At 36.7% G+C, this 21,415-nt stretch overlaps 1 protein-coding gene across 1 annotated transcript; it reads right to left on the reverse strand.

Moving 5' to 3' along the window:
- Positions 1-13,811: 13,811 nt before the first annotated feature.
- Positions 13,812-18,671, reverse strand: LOC136987449 (uncharacterized). Its single transcript, XM_067285186.1, has one exon. It carries the CDS (start codon positions 18,669-18,671, stop codon positions 13,812-13,814), a length of 4,860 nt encoding a protein of 1,619 aa, XP_067141287.1.
- Positions 18,672-21,415: the final 2,744 nt, after the last annotated feature.

Here is a 21,415-nt window from a genome sequence, read left to right on the forward strand (position 1 = left end):
ACCTCCTTCAATAAAAATTGTATGCTAAGAAAGACTTGCTGACTTTGCAGCTGCGTCAGCTTCTTCATTTCCTCTTATACCTACATGGCCTGGGACCCAACAAAATTTTATTAAAAAATTCCTCGCAAAAAAATGGCAAATCAGCTTACAAATTTTAATCACTATAAAGTGAAAACTAGGTTCATACGAGATCAAAGCCTAAAGTGCACGAACTGAGTCAGTGTAAATCACGCAGAAACAATGACCTTTCCCATTTATATACTTTAAAGCTAAATAAATAGCCTGCAACTCCGCAGTAAAAATGGAAGAAATCGAAGCTATTTGTTCTGCCACAATTTCGTCTTGGCAGACAAAAGCTAAGCCAACATGATCATCCAATTTAGATCCATCTGTGTATATAGGAATTAAATTCCTCTCACGATGTTGAATTTCTGCAAAGTGCTGTCTATAGACATAGTCTGGGGTAGTTTCTTTTGAAAACTGCTTTAAGCTTAAATCAACATTTATCGCTGAGATTAACCAAGGGAAAATACTATTAACCTCAACCTGTGAAATGTTGCTTGTGTCCAGGTCAATCGTGTTGCTTACATTCTCCATTCTTATGTCGAATGTAGGGACACTACTTGGGCGAGCTGCAAATAATCTTTTCAGCTGACTATCTAAACAATCAGCTAAAAGCTTATTTTGAGATCTCTGTTTAATGTAATTAAAAAGAGATAGTAGAGGCTCATGAGCATCCACATACAAACTTTGAACAGGAGAAGTTCGAAATGCACCAGTGCACAAACGCAATGCTTGATAAGAGATTGGATCCAGCATCCGAAGAGTAGATTCTCGCGCACAGCCATACACAACACATCCATAGTCTAGCTTAGAGCAAACAAGAGCCCTATATATCCTAAGCATTGAACATTTGTCTGCTCCCCAAAATGAGCAGCAAAAAACCTTTAAAAGGTTCAGAGCTTTTAGACATCTACTCTTTAGATTGCGCAAGTGAGGCAAAAACGTCAATTTATGGTCGAACACAATACCCAAAAATTTCGCCTCGTTGATGATTGGGATTTTAACCCCATTTAAATGTATTTCCGGATCCAGGAGCAAACCACGCCTTTGGCAAAAATGGATACACAAGATCTTCTCTACATTAAAACTGAAACCATTGGTCTTGGACCAATTGTCGATGCGATTTACGGAAGTTTGCAGTTGTCTCTCGATGAAACCCATATTACTAAACTGGCAGGAGATCTGAAAGTCATCCACATACAGAGAGTGTTTCACACTGGAAGGGAGACACTTAGCTATGCTATTAATTTTAATTAGGAACAGAGTTACACTCAAAATAGAACCTTGAGGAACACCCTCTTCTTGTGTGAAAGGCCTAGACAAAGTGTTGCCCATCCTGACTTGGAATCTTCGATTCTGCAAGAAGTTTTTTATAAAAATTGGCAGATTACCCCGCAGTCCAAATTCATGCAGATCACAAAGTATTCCGTATCGCCAGCAGCAATCATAGGCCTTCTCTATATCGAAAAACACAGACACTAAGTGCTGTCGTCTAACAAACGCTTCGCGTATAGATGTTTCAAGGCTTACTAAATTGTCTGTAATAGTTCTGTTCCTACGAAATCCGCTCTGATGTAAAAAAAAGTAGCTCTTTTCCTCTAAGAGAAGCATCAGACGTCTGTTTATCATTCTTTCGAAAAGTTTACAGAGACAACTCGTAAGGGAAATTGGTCTGTAATTAGAGGGATTCTTGTAATCTTTGCCTGGTTTGGGAATGGAAATAATAATTGATAGCCTCCAAGAGTCAGGAAAAGTATGTTCTGTCCATATTCTGTTAAACAGATTTAGAAGATTACTAAGGGAGTTTTCTGACAGATTTTTTATCAAGCTGTAATGGATTTTATCCGGGCCTACAGCAGTACTCCCCGAGCGAGAGATCGCTGTATGTAATTCAACTCTGGAGAATGGCACATTATATTCTTCGTTAGATGAGGAAAAGAAATTTAAACTTTGTTTTTCTCTTTGAGCTTTATAAGCTTGAAAATTCCTTGTGTACATTGTATTGCTAGATGACAAAGAAAACGTTTCACCCAACAAATCAGCAATACCCTGTATATCACTGATTATTGTGCCATTATTTTCCAGCATGGACAGTGTGTGAAAAGCATATTTCCCGTTAATTTTATTGATTTTATCCCAGACTGCTTTTGAGCTAGTGGAAGATGTTATGCTAGAAACATACTTCCTCCAAGAATCCCTTTGGCTTTGCCTCCTTATTTTCCTGGCATTGGCCTTTGCTTTTTTAAAATCGATCAAATTGCTAGCAGTGGGGTATCTTCTAAAAATACCCCATGCTTTCTTTTGCTTTTTAAATGCTGCCTCGCAATTCTGATTCCACCATGGTTTCGGATGCTTTGGATATCTAATTGATGTTATTTATTCCCATTGTTTTTTCAGCTTCCTGAATAATACTCGATGTGACAACTTCAACTGCATCAGTGATATCAGCAGTATTGACCATTTCCTCAGTGATTTTAGCCAAAGAGAAAAATGCAGGCCAATCTGCCGTTTCAAGTTTCCAGCGTGGTGGACGGGCTGTTTCACAGCTTTCTCTGCCTCGGTATTTTAGAAATATTGGGAAGTGGTCACTAGAGAGTGGATTAAATCCAACCCCCCATGTAAATGCTGAAAACAAGTTTGGACTAGCTAATGATAAATCAATGGCAGTGAATGTTCTTGTTGGGGCATGGAAGTATGTCACTTCTCCAGTATTAAATATATACAGTTGGTGATTGCCTATAAATCTCTCAATGGCCCTGCCACAACGATTGATGTCGAGACTGCCCCACATTGGGTTGTGACCATTGAAGTCACCGAGTGAAAGGAATAAAGTTGGCAGCTGTTCAACCAAGGCATCCAATTCATCGTCATTGACTCTGACATCTGGTGGCAAGTATATCGAACAAACTGTGACAGTAACGCCAATTGAAATTCTGACTGCCACAGCTTGCAGCTCTGTTCTTATTTGTACCGGTAAGAACGGAATGCGGTTTAAAACCAGTACAGCCACACTTCCACTGGCGCGGGTTGTGGCTGTCATCATCTTTACGGTAGAGATCAAATCCTTTTAAAGAAATCTTTTCTCCAGATTTCAAATGTGTTTCCTGAAGTGCCACGCAGAGAGATGAAGTAGATGATGTCAGGTGTTTGATGTCAAAGAAGTTGTTGCGGAAACCACGACAGTTCCATTGGATTATTTTATAATCCATTATATGTTTGAGGCAGCATTCTTTTTAAACGTATCCCTCTTTAGTTTTACAGCCAATTTGCCTTTTGGAGGTGAGGCTGGTGGTGTAACCACCTTATTAGTCTCCGCATCTGAGAAGTCAGAAAACTCACTCATAGACTGAGTCTCTGATCTTTTAGATTTAGAGAAAGCTGATTTTAATTTTTGTTTGTTGAGTGGGTTCTTATTAGCTTTTTTTGAACCCACATTTCTGGTTACTACCCCTGCTTTAGGTAGAAGTGTTCTTTTCTTTATACTCTCCTTTTCTTCTGTTTCTTTAGATTGAGTTAACAAACATCTAGCATGGCGAGTGAGAGATTCATTTGGTGAAACGAAAATGTCTGTCTGAACCCCACGTGTGTTTGTGGACTTCAAAACAGCAGCAAATGTTTTCTGTTTCACTGGTGCACTTACAGTGACCATGCGCCGAGCCTCTGGGTAAGGTATGTTGTTAACTGTTTTTAGGCGTTGAATTTCTTTCTCTCTTTGCCATGCAGGGCATTTCCGAAAATAGGCAGGATGAGCATCTTGGCAGTTCACACAGTGTGGAATACTTTTACATTCAGTACTGTTGTGACCTTCAGTTCCACACTGTGCACATAAGCTTTTGCCTCGGCAGGAGGTCTGGGAATGTCCAAATTGCTGGCATTTGAAACAACGCAGCGGATTTGGAACATATGGTCAAACTGGGCATCGAAGATATCCCGCAGTAACAAATGATGGCAATTTTGGCTTTCCGAAAGTGAGAATCAGATGTTTAGTCGGTATCAGCTTGCCATCACGACGGATGGAAATGCGTCGAACGGCAGTGACACCTTAATCTGCAAGACCGATCTAGATGTCTGCTTCATCTTCAGACATCAAATCGACCTCAGATATCACACCACATGATGAGTTAAAACTTGTGTGTGGTGTGATAGTGACTGTTATGTCTCCTAAAGATGTCATTTTCAACAGCTTTGCTGACTGTTGAGAGGAGGCTGCTTCTATCAGTAGGTCCCCTGACCTCAATTTTTGTATTTTCTTTAAATGTCCAATAGTTGATTGAAACAACTTTTGAATTAGGAAAGGAGAACACTTAGACATGGGTTTTTCAGTTGTACTATGTACTATGAGATAAGTTGGTTGGTTGAAGCAACTGACCTCCTTTGGTCGTGATGCATCAGTGCTTGTAGTTTTTAGTTTTATTGAATCCATGTTTAATAATAACTATTCAGCTCCTAGTGACCCCACCCACCATGGGGACTAACAAGGAAATGCCGTCACATGGGAGACTCCCATAGACCGTCACACCAGGGTTTCCCAGGAGCTATACCCTCACAATGCAGTCAGGAAGAGCAAATCTTGTCTGATGTGTCCGCCCGGTCTGCATCGATCGGTTGACTCCAAGCCGATGTCAACAATGACTCAATGACCAGCCGATTGACTCAAACGGAGCCCGATTTGAGCCTCCCGTTTATCCGAAGCAGGGGCCAAAGCAGTGTGTTGGGGACGTTATGTTGCCCCTCAACTACCAGGATCCCCCTTTCCGGCATACAGGACACCACGCACGGCAAACACGTGAGTGGGCGTTCAGATCCCAGGGATGGTAAAGAAGGGTTACTAAACCATCTCTGGGAGGTCCCCTCACCACGGACAGGAACCCACATCAAGGGGAGCAGCAAGTTTAAAACTTTGTATTAATAAAATAAATATGTAAACAAATGAATTTAATATAAAATATTGAAAGACTAAAGATATAATATAGAAAAAAGTAAATACTACTATAAAATTCAATGATGGATGAAATAATTAAACTAATTATTCTAATGTATATAGTTTGTTTCTTACACCTCGTATATATAACTTTGTACTATGCTACCTGTAAAATATGTTCTTTATTATAAAATTGTAAATATTTACTTTCTACTTTCTTTGTACACTATAACTTATATAAAGTTGTATATATGAGTTGTTTATTCCGAAAGTGGAGCAAATCCATTTTTGAAAAAAATGGAGATAATGGTAGTTATAGATAAAACTTGTTATAATCTTTTTATGCGTAAACAATTTATAGTAAAAAAAAAATTCAGATTCTAGTATTTGGGAGATGGAAGTTTTAGCTCTTAACAGTATGGAAAATATGGTTTATTTTGAAAGTGGTGCAAGTCCATCTTAGATTGAAATTATTTTTCACCGAATATATTACGACAAAATTTAGCTCCAGTTGCTGTATGGTGAGGCAATGTGGCCGTTTGACATCATGTCTGAAATCTAGGGTGTTTCTATCTATCTATCTTTGAAATTGAAAGTCAGTGGTTGTACAATATTTCATAAATAACAGAAAGTATATCTTAACCCTTCTATAGTGTGAAAGGAGTTTCACACTATAAAAAATAAAATACATTTCTAAAATTTTTTATAAAATACATTTCTAAAAAATTTTAGTATAAAACTTCTTTTCCTTTATTGCGTATTATTTAGAAACGAATTATCTGTCAAATAACGAAAAATCGCAACGGATCACGTGACACGCGCCACAGTTTGGTGTAATAAGCTTAATGTCCTTGAAAACAGCTGGTTGTCGATGTTGGTGGGTTATTCTCAAGTAAGTTTCAAAGAAAGACCGGTTTTTAGCCAGCTGTGCATCAGTTACCGTAAACACTCAAATATATCATGAAATTTTCGAACATGTATACTCTTTCAATAGGTGGGGACCGCATGAATGGTCGAAAATATATACTTCTATTGGATGTATAATTTCAAAATTTGCTGAGGTCATTAACAACATCCAATAGAATGTAAAATAAGCTTTGCCCGAGTTATCTTGTTCATAGGGAAAATAGAAACGATTTTTAAAAACTGGACAAGAATAACTGTCAATGGGCTACAGAATTACGTCATGCTTGACGGCTATAGCTGTCAATGGGTGTTAAGGGGTTTTGTGTTTCGATAATAATATGTTTACGTCCAACACTGAGAAATTTTAGTAATATTGGCAACACTCTGAGTAACTAAACGGTATAACATTCGTCTTATTTTATCAGCTTGCAAGTAAGTTCCAATTCAGTTTCTAATAAAATACTCGACAAGTCGAGGTTGTGTTTCTTTGTGCTTGGCGTACAAAAACCCTTAACAGTTTCATTCTTATTTGGAAAATAAATAACGATTGTGGTTTATTTTATAAAAAGAAAAAAATGGCTCAAAATGATTACAATGAAAATTATAACTTTGATGCGTCTGAAAGTGAATTTGGTAGGTAACAAAAGAAAATAATAATAATTTTCTGCGTAATAATGCCATTGCAATAAAATCCTCATTTGCAAGTAATTTTATTATTTTTATTTTGTTTGTAGAAATAAGACCCATGGCAATCAGTACTAAAAGAAGACTTTTGGAATCACAATCTGAATGCAAAGGCAATTCTAACCAAAATTATTCAAAATAATTAAAAAAAAAAAGAATAGTTTAACTATTGACTTCGTCATCATGTGAGAATAATGCTACAGAGGAACGTTACAAAGAAAACAAGGTTACTTATGTCCAAAAAATAAGAAAAGTCAATCGAAATAGTAAAAAAAATATTGCACACAAAAAGGCAAAATTATTCCTGTGAAAAAATTCGTGAATAAAGACTGCCAATGCTCAAGAGCATGTGCAAAACTAATTAGTGAGGAAGAATAAAAACTACGTTTTAATGAATTTTGGAACCTTGCAGATTTCAATAAGCAAAATTTATTTCTACATGGATTTACTCGCAAACTGGTTATGAAAAGAAAGCACCAAAGGAATTTCAAAGGAGCGGAAAAGAATTTTAGTTTTAAATATTATTTAAATACAAATCGTGGAGATATTTTAGTATGTAAAACATATTTTCTACATACTTTTCATATCTCTAAAGGACGAGTAGACTGTGTTCTGAAAGCAGAAGTTGTGGGAAAAAATTTACGTGGCCAGAGAGAAGGAACTTCCTGGAAAACCAGTAAAAATTTGAATGTGTTGCTTTACATCATTTACCAAAGTATTCCTTAGTTTGAAAGTCATTATACAAGGAATCACAATCCAGGGAGAAAATATTTAAACCCAGAACTAAATATAAGAAAAATGTATAATTTATATGTAAATCATTGTACACTGAACCAGAGACCCTACGTAAATGAGTGGATTTAGAGGAATATTTTTAAAATACAATTCAATTTGTATTTCCACCATCCACGCAAAGACACCTGCCAAAAATGCGATATGTTTAATATGAAAATTAAAACTTCTTGCAATATTCAAGAGCAACAGAACCTGAGAGAACAGCACAAAATGCACTTGATAAATGCCGAAATGGCAAGAAAATCTTTGCAGGAAGACAGAGATATGGCTATAAATAATCCGGAAAAATATTTTGCATTCTCCTTTGATTTACAAAAAGACTACCTTATCGTAAGCTAACAGTATCAATTGCATATTATAAGCGAAATATGTATGTATTGAATCAGGGCTTCCACAATTTTCATAATGATGAATTTAGTATATATGTTTGGAATGAAACTATAGCTTCCCAGAGAGCACAAGAAGTAGCATCTTGCTGTTTGAAGCACTTACAGACTGTGACAACCCAAAAACACATTATAGCTTATAGTGACATGTGCACTGACCAAAATAGAAACAAAGTTGGCCTTAATGTGGATGAAAATTGTTCAGTCCAGTGACAATGAAATAAATATCATTGATCACAAATTTTTATTTTCAGGACATTCACTTTTACCGAACGATCATGACTTTGGAGTGGTAGAAATGGCAATCCAAAAAACCAGTTCCTTGTATATTCCCCAGGATTAGTATAAACTAATACAAAGTTGTCGAAAACATAATAAATTTTTAGTACATGGAATGAAACCTGAAAATTTTTTTTTCAACCCAAACTCTGGGGAAAGCGGTTTTAAAAAGAAACAAAAATACCGATGGAAAAACCGTGAATTGGTTAAATATATGCTGGATCAGGTTTACAAGGGAATGCACCATACAAAATGTTCTACAAAACGTCGATAGAATGAGATGCTAAATTTAAAATTATCGATTTGTCACCACAATGAGGAAGACCAAGTAATTTCGAAAATATAAAGTTATCTTTTATGTATGAAGAAAAGAGATCTATTACATCTGAAAAATACAAGGACATGATGGATTTATTACCATATATACCTCCTGTTCATCATGAATATTTTAAAATGTTAAATCCTAAATAAAATTCATTTAATTATACCTATGTATAAACTGAAAATGTATAATTTCATTGTAATTCTTAATGAAACTGAATTTTTTTTTATGTTATATTTTCTATTAGAATATTCTTTGTTTTGTTTCACTTTTTACCAAATGAATAAATATTTATAAAAATTCGAATAGTATTTTGTTTTTATTATTAAAAAAAGGCTGATGCAACTGAAAAAATTCCCAATTAAATGAACAATTACAATAATTCATTAATTTTGAAAGTGAGGAAAGTCCATTTAGTTATATTGAAACTCTTACTTTTTTTAGTCACTATTGTAAACACAATTGGATTATAAACTTGAATTATCTGGTACCACAGAATATTAAAAATATATCTATTAATACTTACCAATATTTTTAAATTTATTGAAATGCAAACCTTTAAATATCTCGCAATAACAAAAAATGGACTTGCCCCATTTTCAAAATAAACGGCTCATATAAGAAGAAAAAAAAATTTTCTTTTTGCTGTTATGGAAAAATATGTGAAAGATTGTTCCTGGATATATTGTCAAATATATGTCTAATGGTTACATGTTGATAAAAGTACCTTTATATCTTTTATATTGATTGTATATTATTTATTGGCTACTTGTATCAAGGATCCTTGTAAGAAATATGGATTGATACAATATTGAAGTTTATAAATCATTATTATATATGTGGAGAAATAAGTCAATGTAGTTAATGTTGAACATGTGTTCCATGTAAAATAATTAATAGGAAAAATAAACTGTAACAATAGTTTGTTTGATATACATCAATTGTAGCTTATTAAATACAAAATTCTTTTGTTACAACCTGTTTTATTATTGATTTTATTTATTATTAGCATTCAGTTTTTCACAAATTGTATTTATTTCATTAGCCTTATTTCACAATTTTGTGTAGCATTTGTCCTCATTGATGAGATGGCTGACATGGTGAATGAAATACCTGAACTTACGGCTTCTGCAGAAACTGACATTGTAAATAGTTACACATGCACACTGTGCAGAAAGACTTTTAAAGAGTTCTGTTATTTAAAAGTGCATACAAACAATTTTCATCCAGATCACGTGAACGAGTTAATGATTCCAAAGATGTTGCAGAAAGTGTTTAATTTTCCTTGTCGTTTGTGTTCCAGGAAAGTCAATCACAATCACCAGCTATGTTATCATCTCCAGAATGACCATGGTGAAATAATTGAAACATCTGATAATTCAAACATTTTGAACTGTGGTCTGTGTGGTGCTAGTTATGCCAAATATTTCTGCAGGAAAATTTTAACAGCATTCATGAATTAACAATACAAAAAAAAAATACTGACATTTTCTTCAGTAGACTTGTTTATAGCATGAAAAGAAGAGACTGAACAAAGTTCATACGCAAAATTTGTTAAAACTACCAGAGGTCCTGATTCAAGGTATACAGGAGAAGTCAAACTGTATTTTTCTTGTAACCGCTCTGGAATATATACACCCGAAGGTAATGGAATTAGACATCTCAAGAACCAGGATAATAGCAAAAAAAATGCTTACTGCCCAGCGGAAATGAAGTTCATTTAAAAGGAAATGGTGAATGTTCTGTAAAATTCACAAAAACACATGTGGGTCATAACATAGACATGGGATATTTAACTTTAACAGCATCAAGTTTCTCATTAGCAAGTAAAATAGCTGAAAAAATACCATTGGATGTTATTCTTGATGAAGTCAGAGATTCTCTCTCTGATTCTACACATCACAGACTTCATCTATTGACAAAAAAAATCTCTACAACAATGAACAAGCATATAATTTGCAAAAAAATGGTGTAAAACACCAAGATGATGGAATATCTGTAAATGTTTTAGTGAATGAAATGAAAATTGATAATGACTCTTGTGTTTGTGTTTTATTTTATAAACCCCAAGGCATCTATTCAAATGAAAAAAAAATTAGTAAAAAGAGACTGTTTTAATAATAATAAATAATATTCAGCAGCGCATGTTGCAACAATTTAGTGCTGATTATATATGCATAGATGGAAAACATGGAATGAACAGTTATGGGTTTGAACTAACCACATTATTGATAATTGATGACATGAGACAAGGATTCCCATGTTCCTTTCTTGTTTCGAATAGGACTAATCAATTCGTTTCATGCCTTCAAAAAATAACTCAAAGAACAAGTTGGAATAATATCTCCAAAAGTTTTCATGTCTGACATAGCTGAAGCATTTTTCAATGCTTAAATTCAAGTTATGAATCAGCCTCAGTTAAGATGCTTCTGCACCTGGTATGTAAAAGTAATCTCAATAATATTTGTATCAGGGATAAGTTGATTAATTATATTTTCTAAAAGTAATTTATGCAAACACCAGGGTTCTACTAATCATTTTGACACCAAAATCATAAAAATCTAACGTAGGAATTTTTTTAGAAACTCGGACAAAAGGTTGAAAATGTTACCTGAGTAGCCTGGGTTTCACATAGGCAATGAAATAGGAAGAAGCTTAAAGCAGAATTATTTTATTCATGCAGTTCGTGCACAAACACATTTTTGCTATCCAGCACAATTAGATGGCACCTAGTATAGTACATTCAGCATATTGCATACATTCATTCGTTTTTGAAGTTAAATAAAAAGGATTTATCACATCAGGATGAAATAGATACTTATAATCAATATTTAATGTAGATCTCTTTGTTTAATTCCACATATTCCTAACCTAAATTACAGCATTTAAATCCCCTTTTTTCTTAATATTAAAAAAAACAGAGCTAACATGACACTTCCATCCCTTACAATAAATTGTTTATTAAATCTACCAATTTTTATCATTTATATGATATAAATGAAACAATAAAATTTAACTGACTATTTACTACATTACATAGTGTTTTGCGGTTATAGAATTGATAACTACTGATCACAATACTTAGGAAGTAACATGATTTGTTTCTTTTATTAATTTACGGCAATGCAATGCTTGGCCGATCGGCCTAAGGTGACCGCCTGTTACAGATCCACCTTCTGGGAGGTCTTTTAAGGGTAACAGGCCCCTATTCAGGCATTACAGAAGTGGAGAAAACCGAAAAACTCCACAAGGCTAGCCCATCCTGGCAAGGTGAAAAACCCACAACCGAACTCCCAGTGTTTGGGGAACAGAACTGCTTGGCAACTGGTGGGCAAGTAACATGGCTTCCATCCCTATGAATAAATTATTCAATCTATTCTGCCAACTTTTTAATAACATCTGTATTGTATAAAATGAAATAAAAAATAAAATTTAACAGGTACTATTTATTAGGTTGTATAAAGATCAACAGGGACACAACAGTAATATCTGCATTCTGAGAATAAATGTAGCATTTGGGCTGGCATTAAATCTACTATCTTTTAGACATGTGGCTGTCACGTGTTAAAGTTTTGTCACATGTTCTTTGACAGTTATATTGTGATGTACAATGAAAATGTTTATTTTCCTTTGTTACACATGTCCGTGGGAATTCTTGCCTCTGTGTTAATGACCAGGTGTTGGTGGTCAGTGTGTGGTTCTTCTCAGTGGAGTGAAGACGTACAGAAGTTAAGTCCGTCTCCCGTCCGTTTTCCATCCTTGCTGGCTCAATCATCCAACTTCCACTAACAGAAATTACTAACAAAAAGGTTATGGGCCCAGACAGTAACCCAGGCCAGAACAAAGTAACCCAGGAAAGGTTATGTGCAACCCAGAATAAGTTAGCAGCCCAGAAAAGGTTATGTGCAGTCCAGAGCAGCTACCCAGGCCAGAACGAAAGTAACCCAGTCTAAGAAAGTAACCAAGTAACCCAGGACAGTAACCAAGTATATTAATGCCTTTATAATTTTTGTTCATTGTGATATTGGATTTGTTTGAGATTTGGTGGGATCAGAAAGACAACGTGTGAGATGGAAAATTTACATGGAGATATCTTCACAAAGGAAGGGTTTGTCAACTTCCAAAAACTGGATGGTTCATCCAATTTATCATCATGGCAATTCAACGTAAAAATGCTGTTGATGAAGGAAGACCTGTGGGCAGCGATCGAGACGCCGGTAACAGATAGAGAACCTACGGCGAAGGAAAAAAGTTGTGATCGAAGGGCGTTAGGAACAATAGCCCTGACAGTTGGGGACCACGTTAAAGTCGATATCCAACATTGTACAAGTGCCAAGGAAGCATGGGATACTATAGCAAATCTCTACGAAGATAAGAGTATTCTGAAAAGGCTGCAAATAAAAAGGGAACTTTACTCCATGGATTTTAACACGTGTTCAGGTATGGCCGCTTATATTAACAAAATACAAACCCTCATTGACCAGTTGAGAAAAATCGGTTGTACAATTGATGATCAGGAACATGCGGAATTATTATTGATGCGTTTACCGGAAGAATATGATAGTTTAGTGACCAATTTAGCGATTGCCGCAGACGTAAAATTAACCTCAGTTGCAGTTAAAGCTAAACTGCTGCAACAGGCTGCCAGAAAAAATGAATGCAGTAGTAGTAATGAGTCAAAAGTGTTTAGTGCAACAAGAAACCGTTTCGATAGAAGAGGCACTAGTATAAAACAAAAACATGACGATACAAGAATCTTTAATGGAAAATGCTTCAAGTGCAATAAGTATGGACATAGAGCATCGCAATGTCACAGTGAAACAAATCCGAACCAGAAAAATCCAATGATGCTATGTTCAATTATAAACAAAGGTGTTGACTCACATAACTCTGACTGGATAATAGACAGTGGTAGCGCTCATCATTTAAGTTATGCTCGTGAGCTTTTCGTAAAGTTTAGACCTGCTAATCACGTGATATATGTGGCAAACGATTCAAGTTTGAGAGTCGCAGGTGAAGGTGATATATCTTTGCGCCTAAACGTGAAAGGGGTACTCTTCAATTGTATACTAAAAGATGTTTGGTATGTGCCCGAAGTGACCGTCAATCTGTTATCAGTAAGCCAACTTTCCAAGAGAGGCTTGACTACTCATTTTTATGGAAATAAATGTGTCATCAGAAAGGGCGAACTTATGTATGCCACAGCAAAGAAGATAAACCATTTATATGTACTGGATACATATAAAAACACTGTTAATATAGCTAGTCCTCAAAGTAAATATTGGTTACTAGCTTACCCGTCGCGCGTTGCTGCGATTTCAGGAGAAAGGAAATTCAAGCAAACTCATTATGATAAAATTCAATTTACATTTTATTATTTTTACTGAAACTTATTATTATTATTATTAATTTTCATCGGGAAAACATTTCAAAGTGTCGTTTCAATTCTATTTATTTATTGGAGTGCTTGTGGATACACGATATTTTTTGTTTTTCTGTCTGGTGCGTACACGAATAAATCAGAAGGTTTTCCGACGCGTGAGCTGGCCACATACAGTTGTCCATGTGAGAAGCACGGATTCTCCAAATCTAGCCCACACACTTGCAACGATTGTCCCTGTGCTTTGTTGATGGTCATTGCAAAAGCGATTCGCACCGGAAACTGCAAACGTTTAAATTCAAATGGCATATCTGTTGGGATCATTGGAATACGTGGCAACAGTACATCTTTCCCCTTGAATTTCCCATTTAAAATTGTAGCTTCGATGACATTGTTCATCATCTTTTTCACCGAAAGTCTTGTACCGTTGCAAAGTTGTGGTGGATTGATGTTTCGAAGAAGAATGATAGGCACACCAATTTTCAATGTTAAAATATGCGGTGGCATTCCTGGCAAATCTAGTGAATTCAAGAATTCTGTTGGGTAATTGACAACTTCGTCTTGATTCATAACAGTGTCGATGGAGTTATACGTTGTCGCTTCGCCTGGTATTCTGTTTTGAATGCTGAAGTTGATGTCATTGACATCGTTGTTCTTAGCTGCTAATATAGCACGTGCACTGAGCCACTGATGATTTTTGTAATTCCGTGCGATATTTGGGAAAACCTTTTGAATCAATTTGTCTTTGGTTGATGTCATCTTACAAAAGTTTGTTGGCAATGTGATACATTGTGTAGTTCTGTCTATTGCCATCTTCCCATTCCCAATATCCAGCAATTGTTTTGCGAAACGTTCGGCGGATACATCATTTTGTAGTTCAACACGCATATTGGTTTTCAAAGTCAATTTCTTTACATGTCGCCATAGAACAGATGATTTGAGGCATGCATTAAGTTCATCGGCGGGTGTTGAACGTGGTATAACTGGCAGAGTTTGTCGAAAATCACCAGACAATAAAATGAGTGCTCCCCCGAAGGGCTGGTCATTTCCCCTCAAATCTTTCAGTGTACGATCAAGCGCTTCCAATGCTTTTTTGTGAGCCATTGTGCATTCGTCCCATATGATAAGTTTACATATTTGGAGAACTTTGCCCATTCCGGAATTTTTGGTGATATTGCATGTTGGCGTCTCAGTGGTTTGCAAATTCAATGGCAATTTCAGTGCTGAATGCGCTGTTCGACCACCATCCAATAGTGTTGCCGCAATTCCAGATGATGCAATTGCCAGTGCAATTTTATTCTGTGATCGAACGGTTGCCAAAATTAGTGAAATGAGAAAAGTTTTACCTGTACCTCCGGGCGCATCTATGAAGTACAATCCGCCCCTTTGATATGTAATTGCTTGCATTATTGTGTCATATACAACACGTTGTTCTGAAACCAACTTTGGGAGATTCGTTTCAACAAATGTACCCAAATCATCGACATCGAAGTGTGTTTCACGTTGCAAATCACGATCATAAGCGTCATTTACAGATCGATTCGGTGCACACATTCCCAACTGCCCCAATCCCTTGTTAGCGATTGCCAAACATTTATCCTCGATCGAAACCAACGCCTCATTATACACATGTGGTGTAAATTGCATGTCCGGATTCTGATTCGTTGCTCGCAAACGATGTAGGATGTCTTCACTCATGCAATCTTTGTATTTTTCCCAAAGATCTTTCGGATTGGATGGGAAACACGTTGTCAATATTATCGCAAATAACGTGCGTATTTGCTGTGGTTGAGCAGTGTTCGATGCATCAGCGAGTGTTGTGTCCCAATGTGCATCGTTTTCAAGAAGATTTAATTCTTGGCAAGCCTCTCGATAGGTCGCACATACTTCACCATTTACTGTTCTCAGTTCTTGGAAGGATTTCGGTCCACGTACGTTAACTAACAGTAATCGCAAGTAAAAACATTCTTGATTGTTTGGATGAACTGTATACAGACGGCCTAACGCGTCGGACGAATATAAATTCGTATGTCCTTCAACTGGTTTGCCCTGTTTACGACGTTGAAACTTTTTCGCTGATGCATTCCATGTGTAGTATTTTGGCACTTCTGAGTAAAGTAGCGTTTTTGCGAACAAATCATCCGTGCACAATGAGAAGAACGCAGTTAACATTGTTTTCGGTGGCGATAATGCTCTTGCATGTACATTTTCCGTTGTAAAATACACACGCTGTCCATTTTCAAGATGTACTGCCAAATGAACAACTGTTGGATGACGTTCATGAATTGGAAAGGAGAAAATACGCCAAACTGCTTCATTGCTACTAATGTAGCGTCCCAATTCATATTGATCGATTTCATTGATTGGTGCAGATGCATTTCCCACTCCAAAAACTGCCATATCACTTCCTTTGTTGACATATTTGCAAATATATTTGATCGATTTCACTGAATTACAATACTCGACATTGATGTGTGCTTTGAAAGTCTTTGAGAGTAATGGTGAATACGGCACAACCCAACGATTATCGACTTCAATGTCATTGTTGCGTACTTTTAGAGTGATGAATTTGCCACCATCTTCAGTTGATCGTCGACGATATTGTGGATATCCATCATTTCCAGTGATAGTTTCGGCGTGTAAGTCTCGTGGATAGCGTTTCGTGCATTTTCCATCCTTCATGCACGGAGAATTGTTGTTGATCGCGCCGCATGGACCATGAATCATGTTGTTGGTAACGACTTCGAATAAGCCTGGATCAATGTTGACATCTGGTATTTCTGCTGAGATGACTTCATCAATTTTGTCTGGTGTAATTTTGTCGATCAGCCAAATCAAAATGTGTGCATGAGGTAATCCTCTTTTCTGCCATTCAATGGAATACATCCAACAGCGTGTCTCTCCAAAAACATGATGTTTGACAATGAAATCCGTCATAGATTTCAACTTTTGTTTGAACACACGTGCAATGATGTCATGGCGATCCGAAGACGATTGTCCAGGCAACAGAAGATCTTTAATTTCTTCCCACGTAGGGTTGCATGTGAATGTTACGAATAAATCTGGACGGCCGTATGCGCGAACATAAGTCATTGCATCTTGTGCGTATTCATGCATGTGCCGTGGGCTTCCTGTGAATGTAGCTGGCAGTATGACCATTTTTCCCAGTTCGTTGAGATTGCCATCAGTAGCAATTGCATCGCGTAAATGAACATATTCTTCAGAGCGCAGCTTGGTTTGATTCAGTCGAATGAAAAGAAGTCGTTCAGTCTCGATTTTTGCATACATATCGACAACATATTGATGGAATAATTTCCGACATTTCAAAATGTGATTGTCTGTGTTCTCACGAATCATCAATCGATAAGAATAGTAATTCATGGCACTGACTTTCTTATTGGTCTCCCTATCTGTTTGTGGATTTCTCATTTTGATATTGAAATGATATCCATCTTCTCCTTGCCAGAATAAAATTGGATATTGCAATGCATCGTATGAGCGATGAGTTTCGGAGACTCGCTGAACATTACCATCTCTGCGATGAAGAACTATATCACGTGAGTTAAATTCTTCGCCAACTATGACGATCGCCACTTCATTAATTGTTGGTGCATTGTATTGTCTTTCGTGTTGGCCGGCTGGTGTTTTGTCAGCTCTAATGACAACTACATAATCATCAGCTGGCATTCGCTCGAGGGCCGTCCTGAACAGTCGAACTAATTCGTTATGTTCATCGAATAAATTTTGTAATGCAGCAACAATTTCTCGATTAGTGCCGGTATTGAATCGACAACGTTGATCAACTTGTTCATCAGTGGCTCCCATGAAATAAATTTGGAGAAATTTGTGATCTGCATCCGGCAGTGGTAGAAGTGATCCAGTACGATGATAAATTTGCCCTTGCACTTTGAACGTTGGCATGTAATTGTCACGTATGATTTCTGTTGCACCAAACGATGTCATTTGGAAACATGAATTGTACTTGCGTATGTTTGCCAAGAAATGTTTCGACTGGCTTGTGTCACCTGATACCAACGTTGATAATGGTTCGGGTGGTAAATGCAATTCTGGCAATTTCACTTTTCCACCTGCGCAGCACATTCCTGGAGTTTCATTTTTGAATTTCAAAGCATGGCAAAATTTGCATAATTTGTCCATTTTTTCAATAACGACACTTCGATGAAGACTGTAATCATAATCAGCATCGTAATTAAACGCAGCAAGATTCAAATCAGCGTGGAGTGTCCATCTGGATTGAACATTGCGTTCTCGATTCATTCCTAGTCTTGCTCCCCGTTGGTCAATTGTTTCCTTCGAGCGGGCTTGAGCAGTGCGTACTCGATCGGTTTCCAATCTCGATTCTCGTTGCTTGTTCGTTTGAGAAGAACGGGCTTGAGCAGTGTGTACTCGATTGGTTTTCAATCTCCATTCTCGTTGCTCGTTCGTTTGAGAAGAACGGGCTTGAGCAGTGTGTATTCGATTGGTTTCCAATCTCGATTCTCGTTGCTCGTTCGTTTGAGAAGAACGGGCTTGAGCAGTGTGTACTCGATTGGTTTTCAATCTCCATTCTCGTTGCTCGTTCGTTTGAGAAGAACGGGCTTGAGCAGTGTGTATTCGATTGGTTTCCAATCTCGATTCTCGTTGCTCGTTCGTTTGAGAAGAACGGGCTTGAGCAGTGTGTACTCGATTGGTTTTCAATCTCCATTCTCGTTGCTCGTTCGTTTGAGAAGAACGGGCTTGAGCAGTGTGTACTCGATTGGTTTTCAATCTCCATTCTCGTTGCTCGTTCGTTTGAGAAGAACGGGCTTGAGCAGTGTGTACTCGAACGGCTTGTAATCTTGCTTTCTGTTCCTCGTCTGTTTCTGAAGCTCGTAATGCCTTTTTCTTTCGTGCTTGAGATGTAGATCGACCAATTGATTGACGTTTGGGGGGCATAACTGTCGGCGATGCTTGCAAATTCGCTGAGAAAAATGGGAAAAATCAGTATTCGAAAAAATTATTCAATTTCGAATTTATTCGAAGAATTATTCAATTTTTTAAATCGATTCAACTTACTATTAAATGTCTCTCTCTCACTGCTTCTCACTACTTTTCACTACTGCTTCTGGTCTACTCTCTTGTCTGACTTTTTCTTTCTGACCCTGAGACCTCTTGAGTCTTGTCTCTGACTTTCTATCTGACTCTTTGATCGGGTTGGAGCTCCCTTTTTAAACACTTCTAGCATGAGAAAGTTTGTCATCAGACGATGATTTATATGGTAGTGTCGTCATCGGGTGATGATTTATTGGCGGTTTCGTCATCGTAGCTGAGATGATTGTTTTATTTTGTTGTTTGATAATGACATCTAACTTTTATAGAGTCATAATCTTGTTGATGTGACTCATCTTTGTTTTGTGACAGCTCTCATCATTATTCATTGATTGCTTTGACTAAGTTCTTCGTTTAATGTGTAAACATTGTAGAAGTGACACTCGGTGCCGTGGAAGGGGGGTACGATGTTTCCACTTTTATATTTTTAATCCTTTACAAATTAATTTAATTACTTAATTGCTCCTTTCTGTTTTCCCTTGCATGTTGTCAGTTTTCTGATAGTTGGATAATAAACCGTTTCTACTCTAATTTGTCTCTTTAAACCATTTTAAGTTGATATTAAAATTTGGAAGCGGGAGTACCAAGATCGGTAAAATAGGCAAATTCCCTCATACAACTTCGATTGTTGTTTAAGATACAGTTAAGGTTTTAACAAAGGTCAAGTGAATACATAATTAGCAAAAATAAAGTGATTAAACAAAAATTATTACAAATAACAGTTCACAAATACATATATAAAGATATTTTTGGAAGGGGGGAAATGTTGGTCTTCACATATGCCAGAAACCTTTGTGGGAGTGTATTAAACAACTTCCCAAAGTTTCATGGCAATCAGATAAATGGTGTAGTAATGCATGAAGGACAGACAGACACAGACAGACAGACAGACATATTCGTTTTTATATATATAGATAACACTTCCCCCGTGAGGGAAATTTCAAAAAATCCCTTCTTAGTGTACATTCTCTTGACGTACCCTATTAAAACGCAATCAAACACACGTCTAAAATAGTATAATAAAAGCCGAGTTCTTCACAGTAAGCCTTAATCCTGTCCCTCTCCCCCGCAAGGAAATATCGAAAAATCTCTTTTTAGTGTATATTCTGTTGACGTCACCTATTAAAACGCAATTAAAAACGCAAAAAACCGCATGTAAAATAGTATAAATAGAAGCCGAGTTCTTCACGGTAAGCCTTAATCCTGTCCCTTTCCCCGCATGGGGAATATCGAAAAATCCCTTTTTTAGTGTATATTCTGTTGACGTCACCTATTAAAACGCAATTAAAAACGCAAAAAACCGCATGTAAAATAGTATAAATAGAAGCCGAGTTCTTCACGGTAAGCCTTAATCCTGTCCCTTTCCCTGCTGGGGAATATCGAAAAATCCCTTTTTTAGTGTATATTCTGTTGACGTCACCTATTAAAACGCAATTAAAAACGCAAAAAACCGCATGTAAAATAGTATAAATAGAAGCCGAGTTCTTCACGGTAAGCCTTAATCCTGTCCCTTTCCCGCTGGGGAATATCGAAAAATCCCTTTTTTAGTGTATATTCTGTTGACGTCACTTATTGAAACGCAATTAAAAACGCAAAAAACCGCATGTAAAATAGTATAATAAAAGCCGAGTTCTTCACAGTAAGCCTTAATTCTGTCCCTCTCCTTCGCAAGGGAATATCGAAAAATACCTTTTTAGTGTATATTCTGTTGACGTACCCTATTAAAACGCAATCAAACACACGTCTAAAATAGTATAATAAAAGTTGAGTTCTTCACAGTAAGCCTTAATCCTGTCCCTCTCCCCCGCAAGGAAATATCGAAAAATCTCTTTTTTAGTATATATTCTGTTGACGTAACCTATTAAAACGCAATTAAAAACGCAAAAAACGCATGCAAAATAGTATAAATAGAAGCCGAGTTCTTCACAGTAAGCGTTAATCCTGTCCCTCTCCCCCCAGTGGGGGAATTTCGACATGTGTATTATATAAAAACACGTGCGTATTCGAATGCAACGTAGTGTCAAAATTTCAAAGGAATCGGTAGGAACAAACGAACGTTATATTTTATTTATATAGATAGATAGAAAATGATCTGGTTTAGTCCGTTCTCACAGAAAAACAATGCCTCACAGAGAAGCAAACTTAGGTCGTCAGAAGTTAGCGCCATCTGTTGGACATAAAAGCCTTAATCCATATATAAATATATTTTTGAAGGGGGGAAATGGTGGTCTTCACATATGCCAGAAACCTTTGTGGGAGTGTATTAAACAACTTCCCAAAGTTTCATGGCAATCGGATAAATGGTATGGTAATGCATGAAGGACAAACACACACACACACACACACACACACAGACATACATTCATTTTTATATATATAGATGGCACAAACGAATGAAACATCCAAGTGAAGCTACCATGAAGCATATATTAAAGGAGAAACCAAACAGCATCGACTACAAAAACAGTACCAAATGATGTTTGTGATGTGTGTACTGAAAGCAAAAGTCAACGCCAGTCATTTCGTCAAAGAAAAATCATGAAACAAAGGTTATTCGCCTCACCATGAAAGCTTACAGACTGTATGATCCG

This window comes from Centruroides vittatus, unplaced genomic scaffold (genome assembly GCF_030686945.1).
Source record: "Centruroides vittatus isolate TY-2023 unplaced genomic scaffold, ASM3068694v2 scaffold_211, whole genome shotgun sequence".
NCBI lineage: Eukaryota > Metazoa > Arthropoda > Arachnida > Scorpiones > Buthidae > Centruroides > Centruroides vittatus.

Coding starts and splice junctions, on each gene's coding strand:
- LOC136987449 (XM_067285186.1), bottom strand. CDS start 18,671: ATGCCCCCCAAACGTCAATCAATTGGTCGATCTACATCTCAAGCACGA.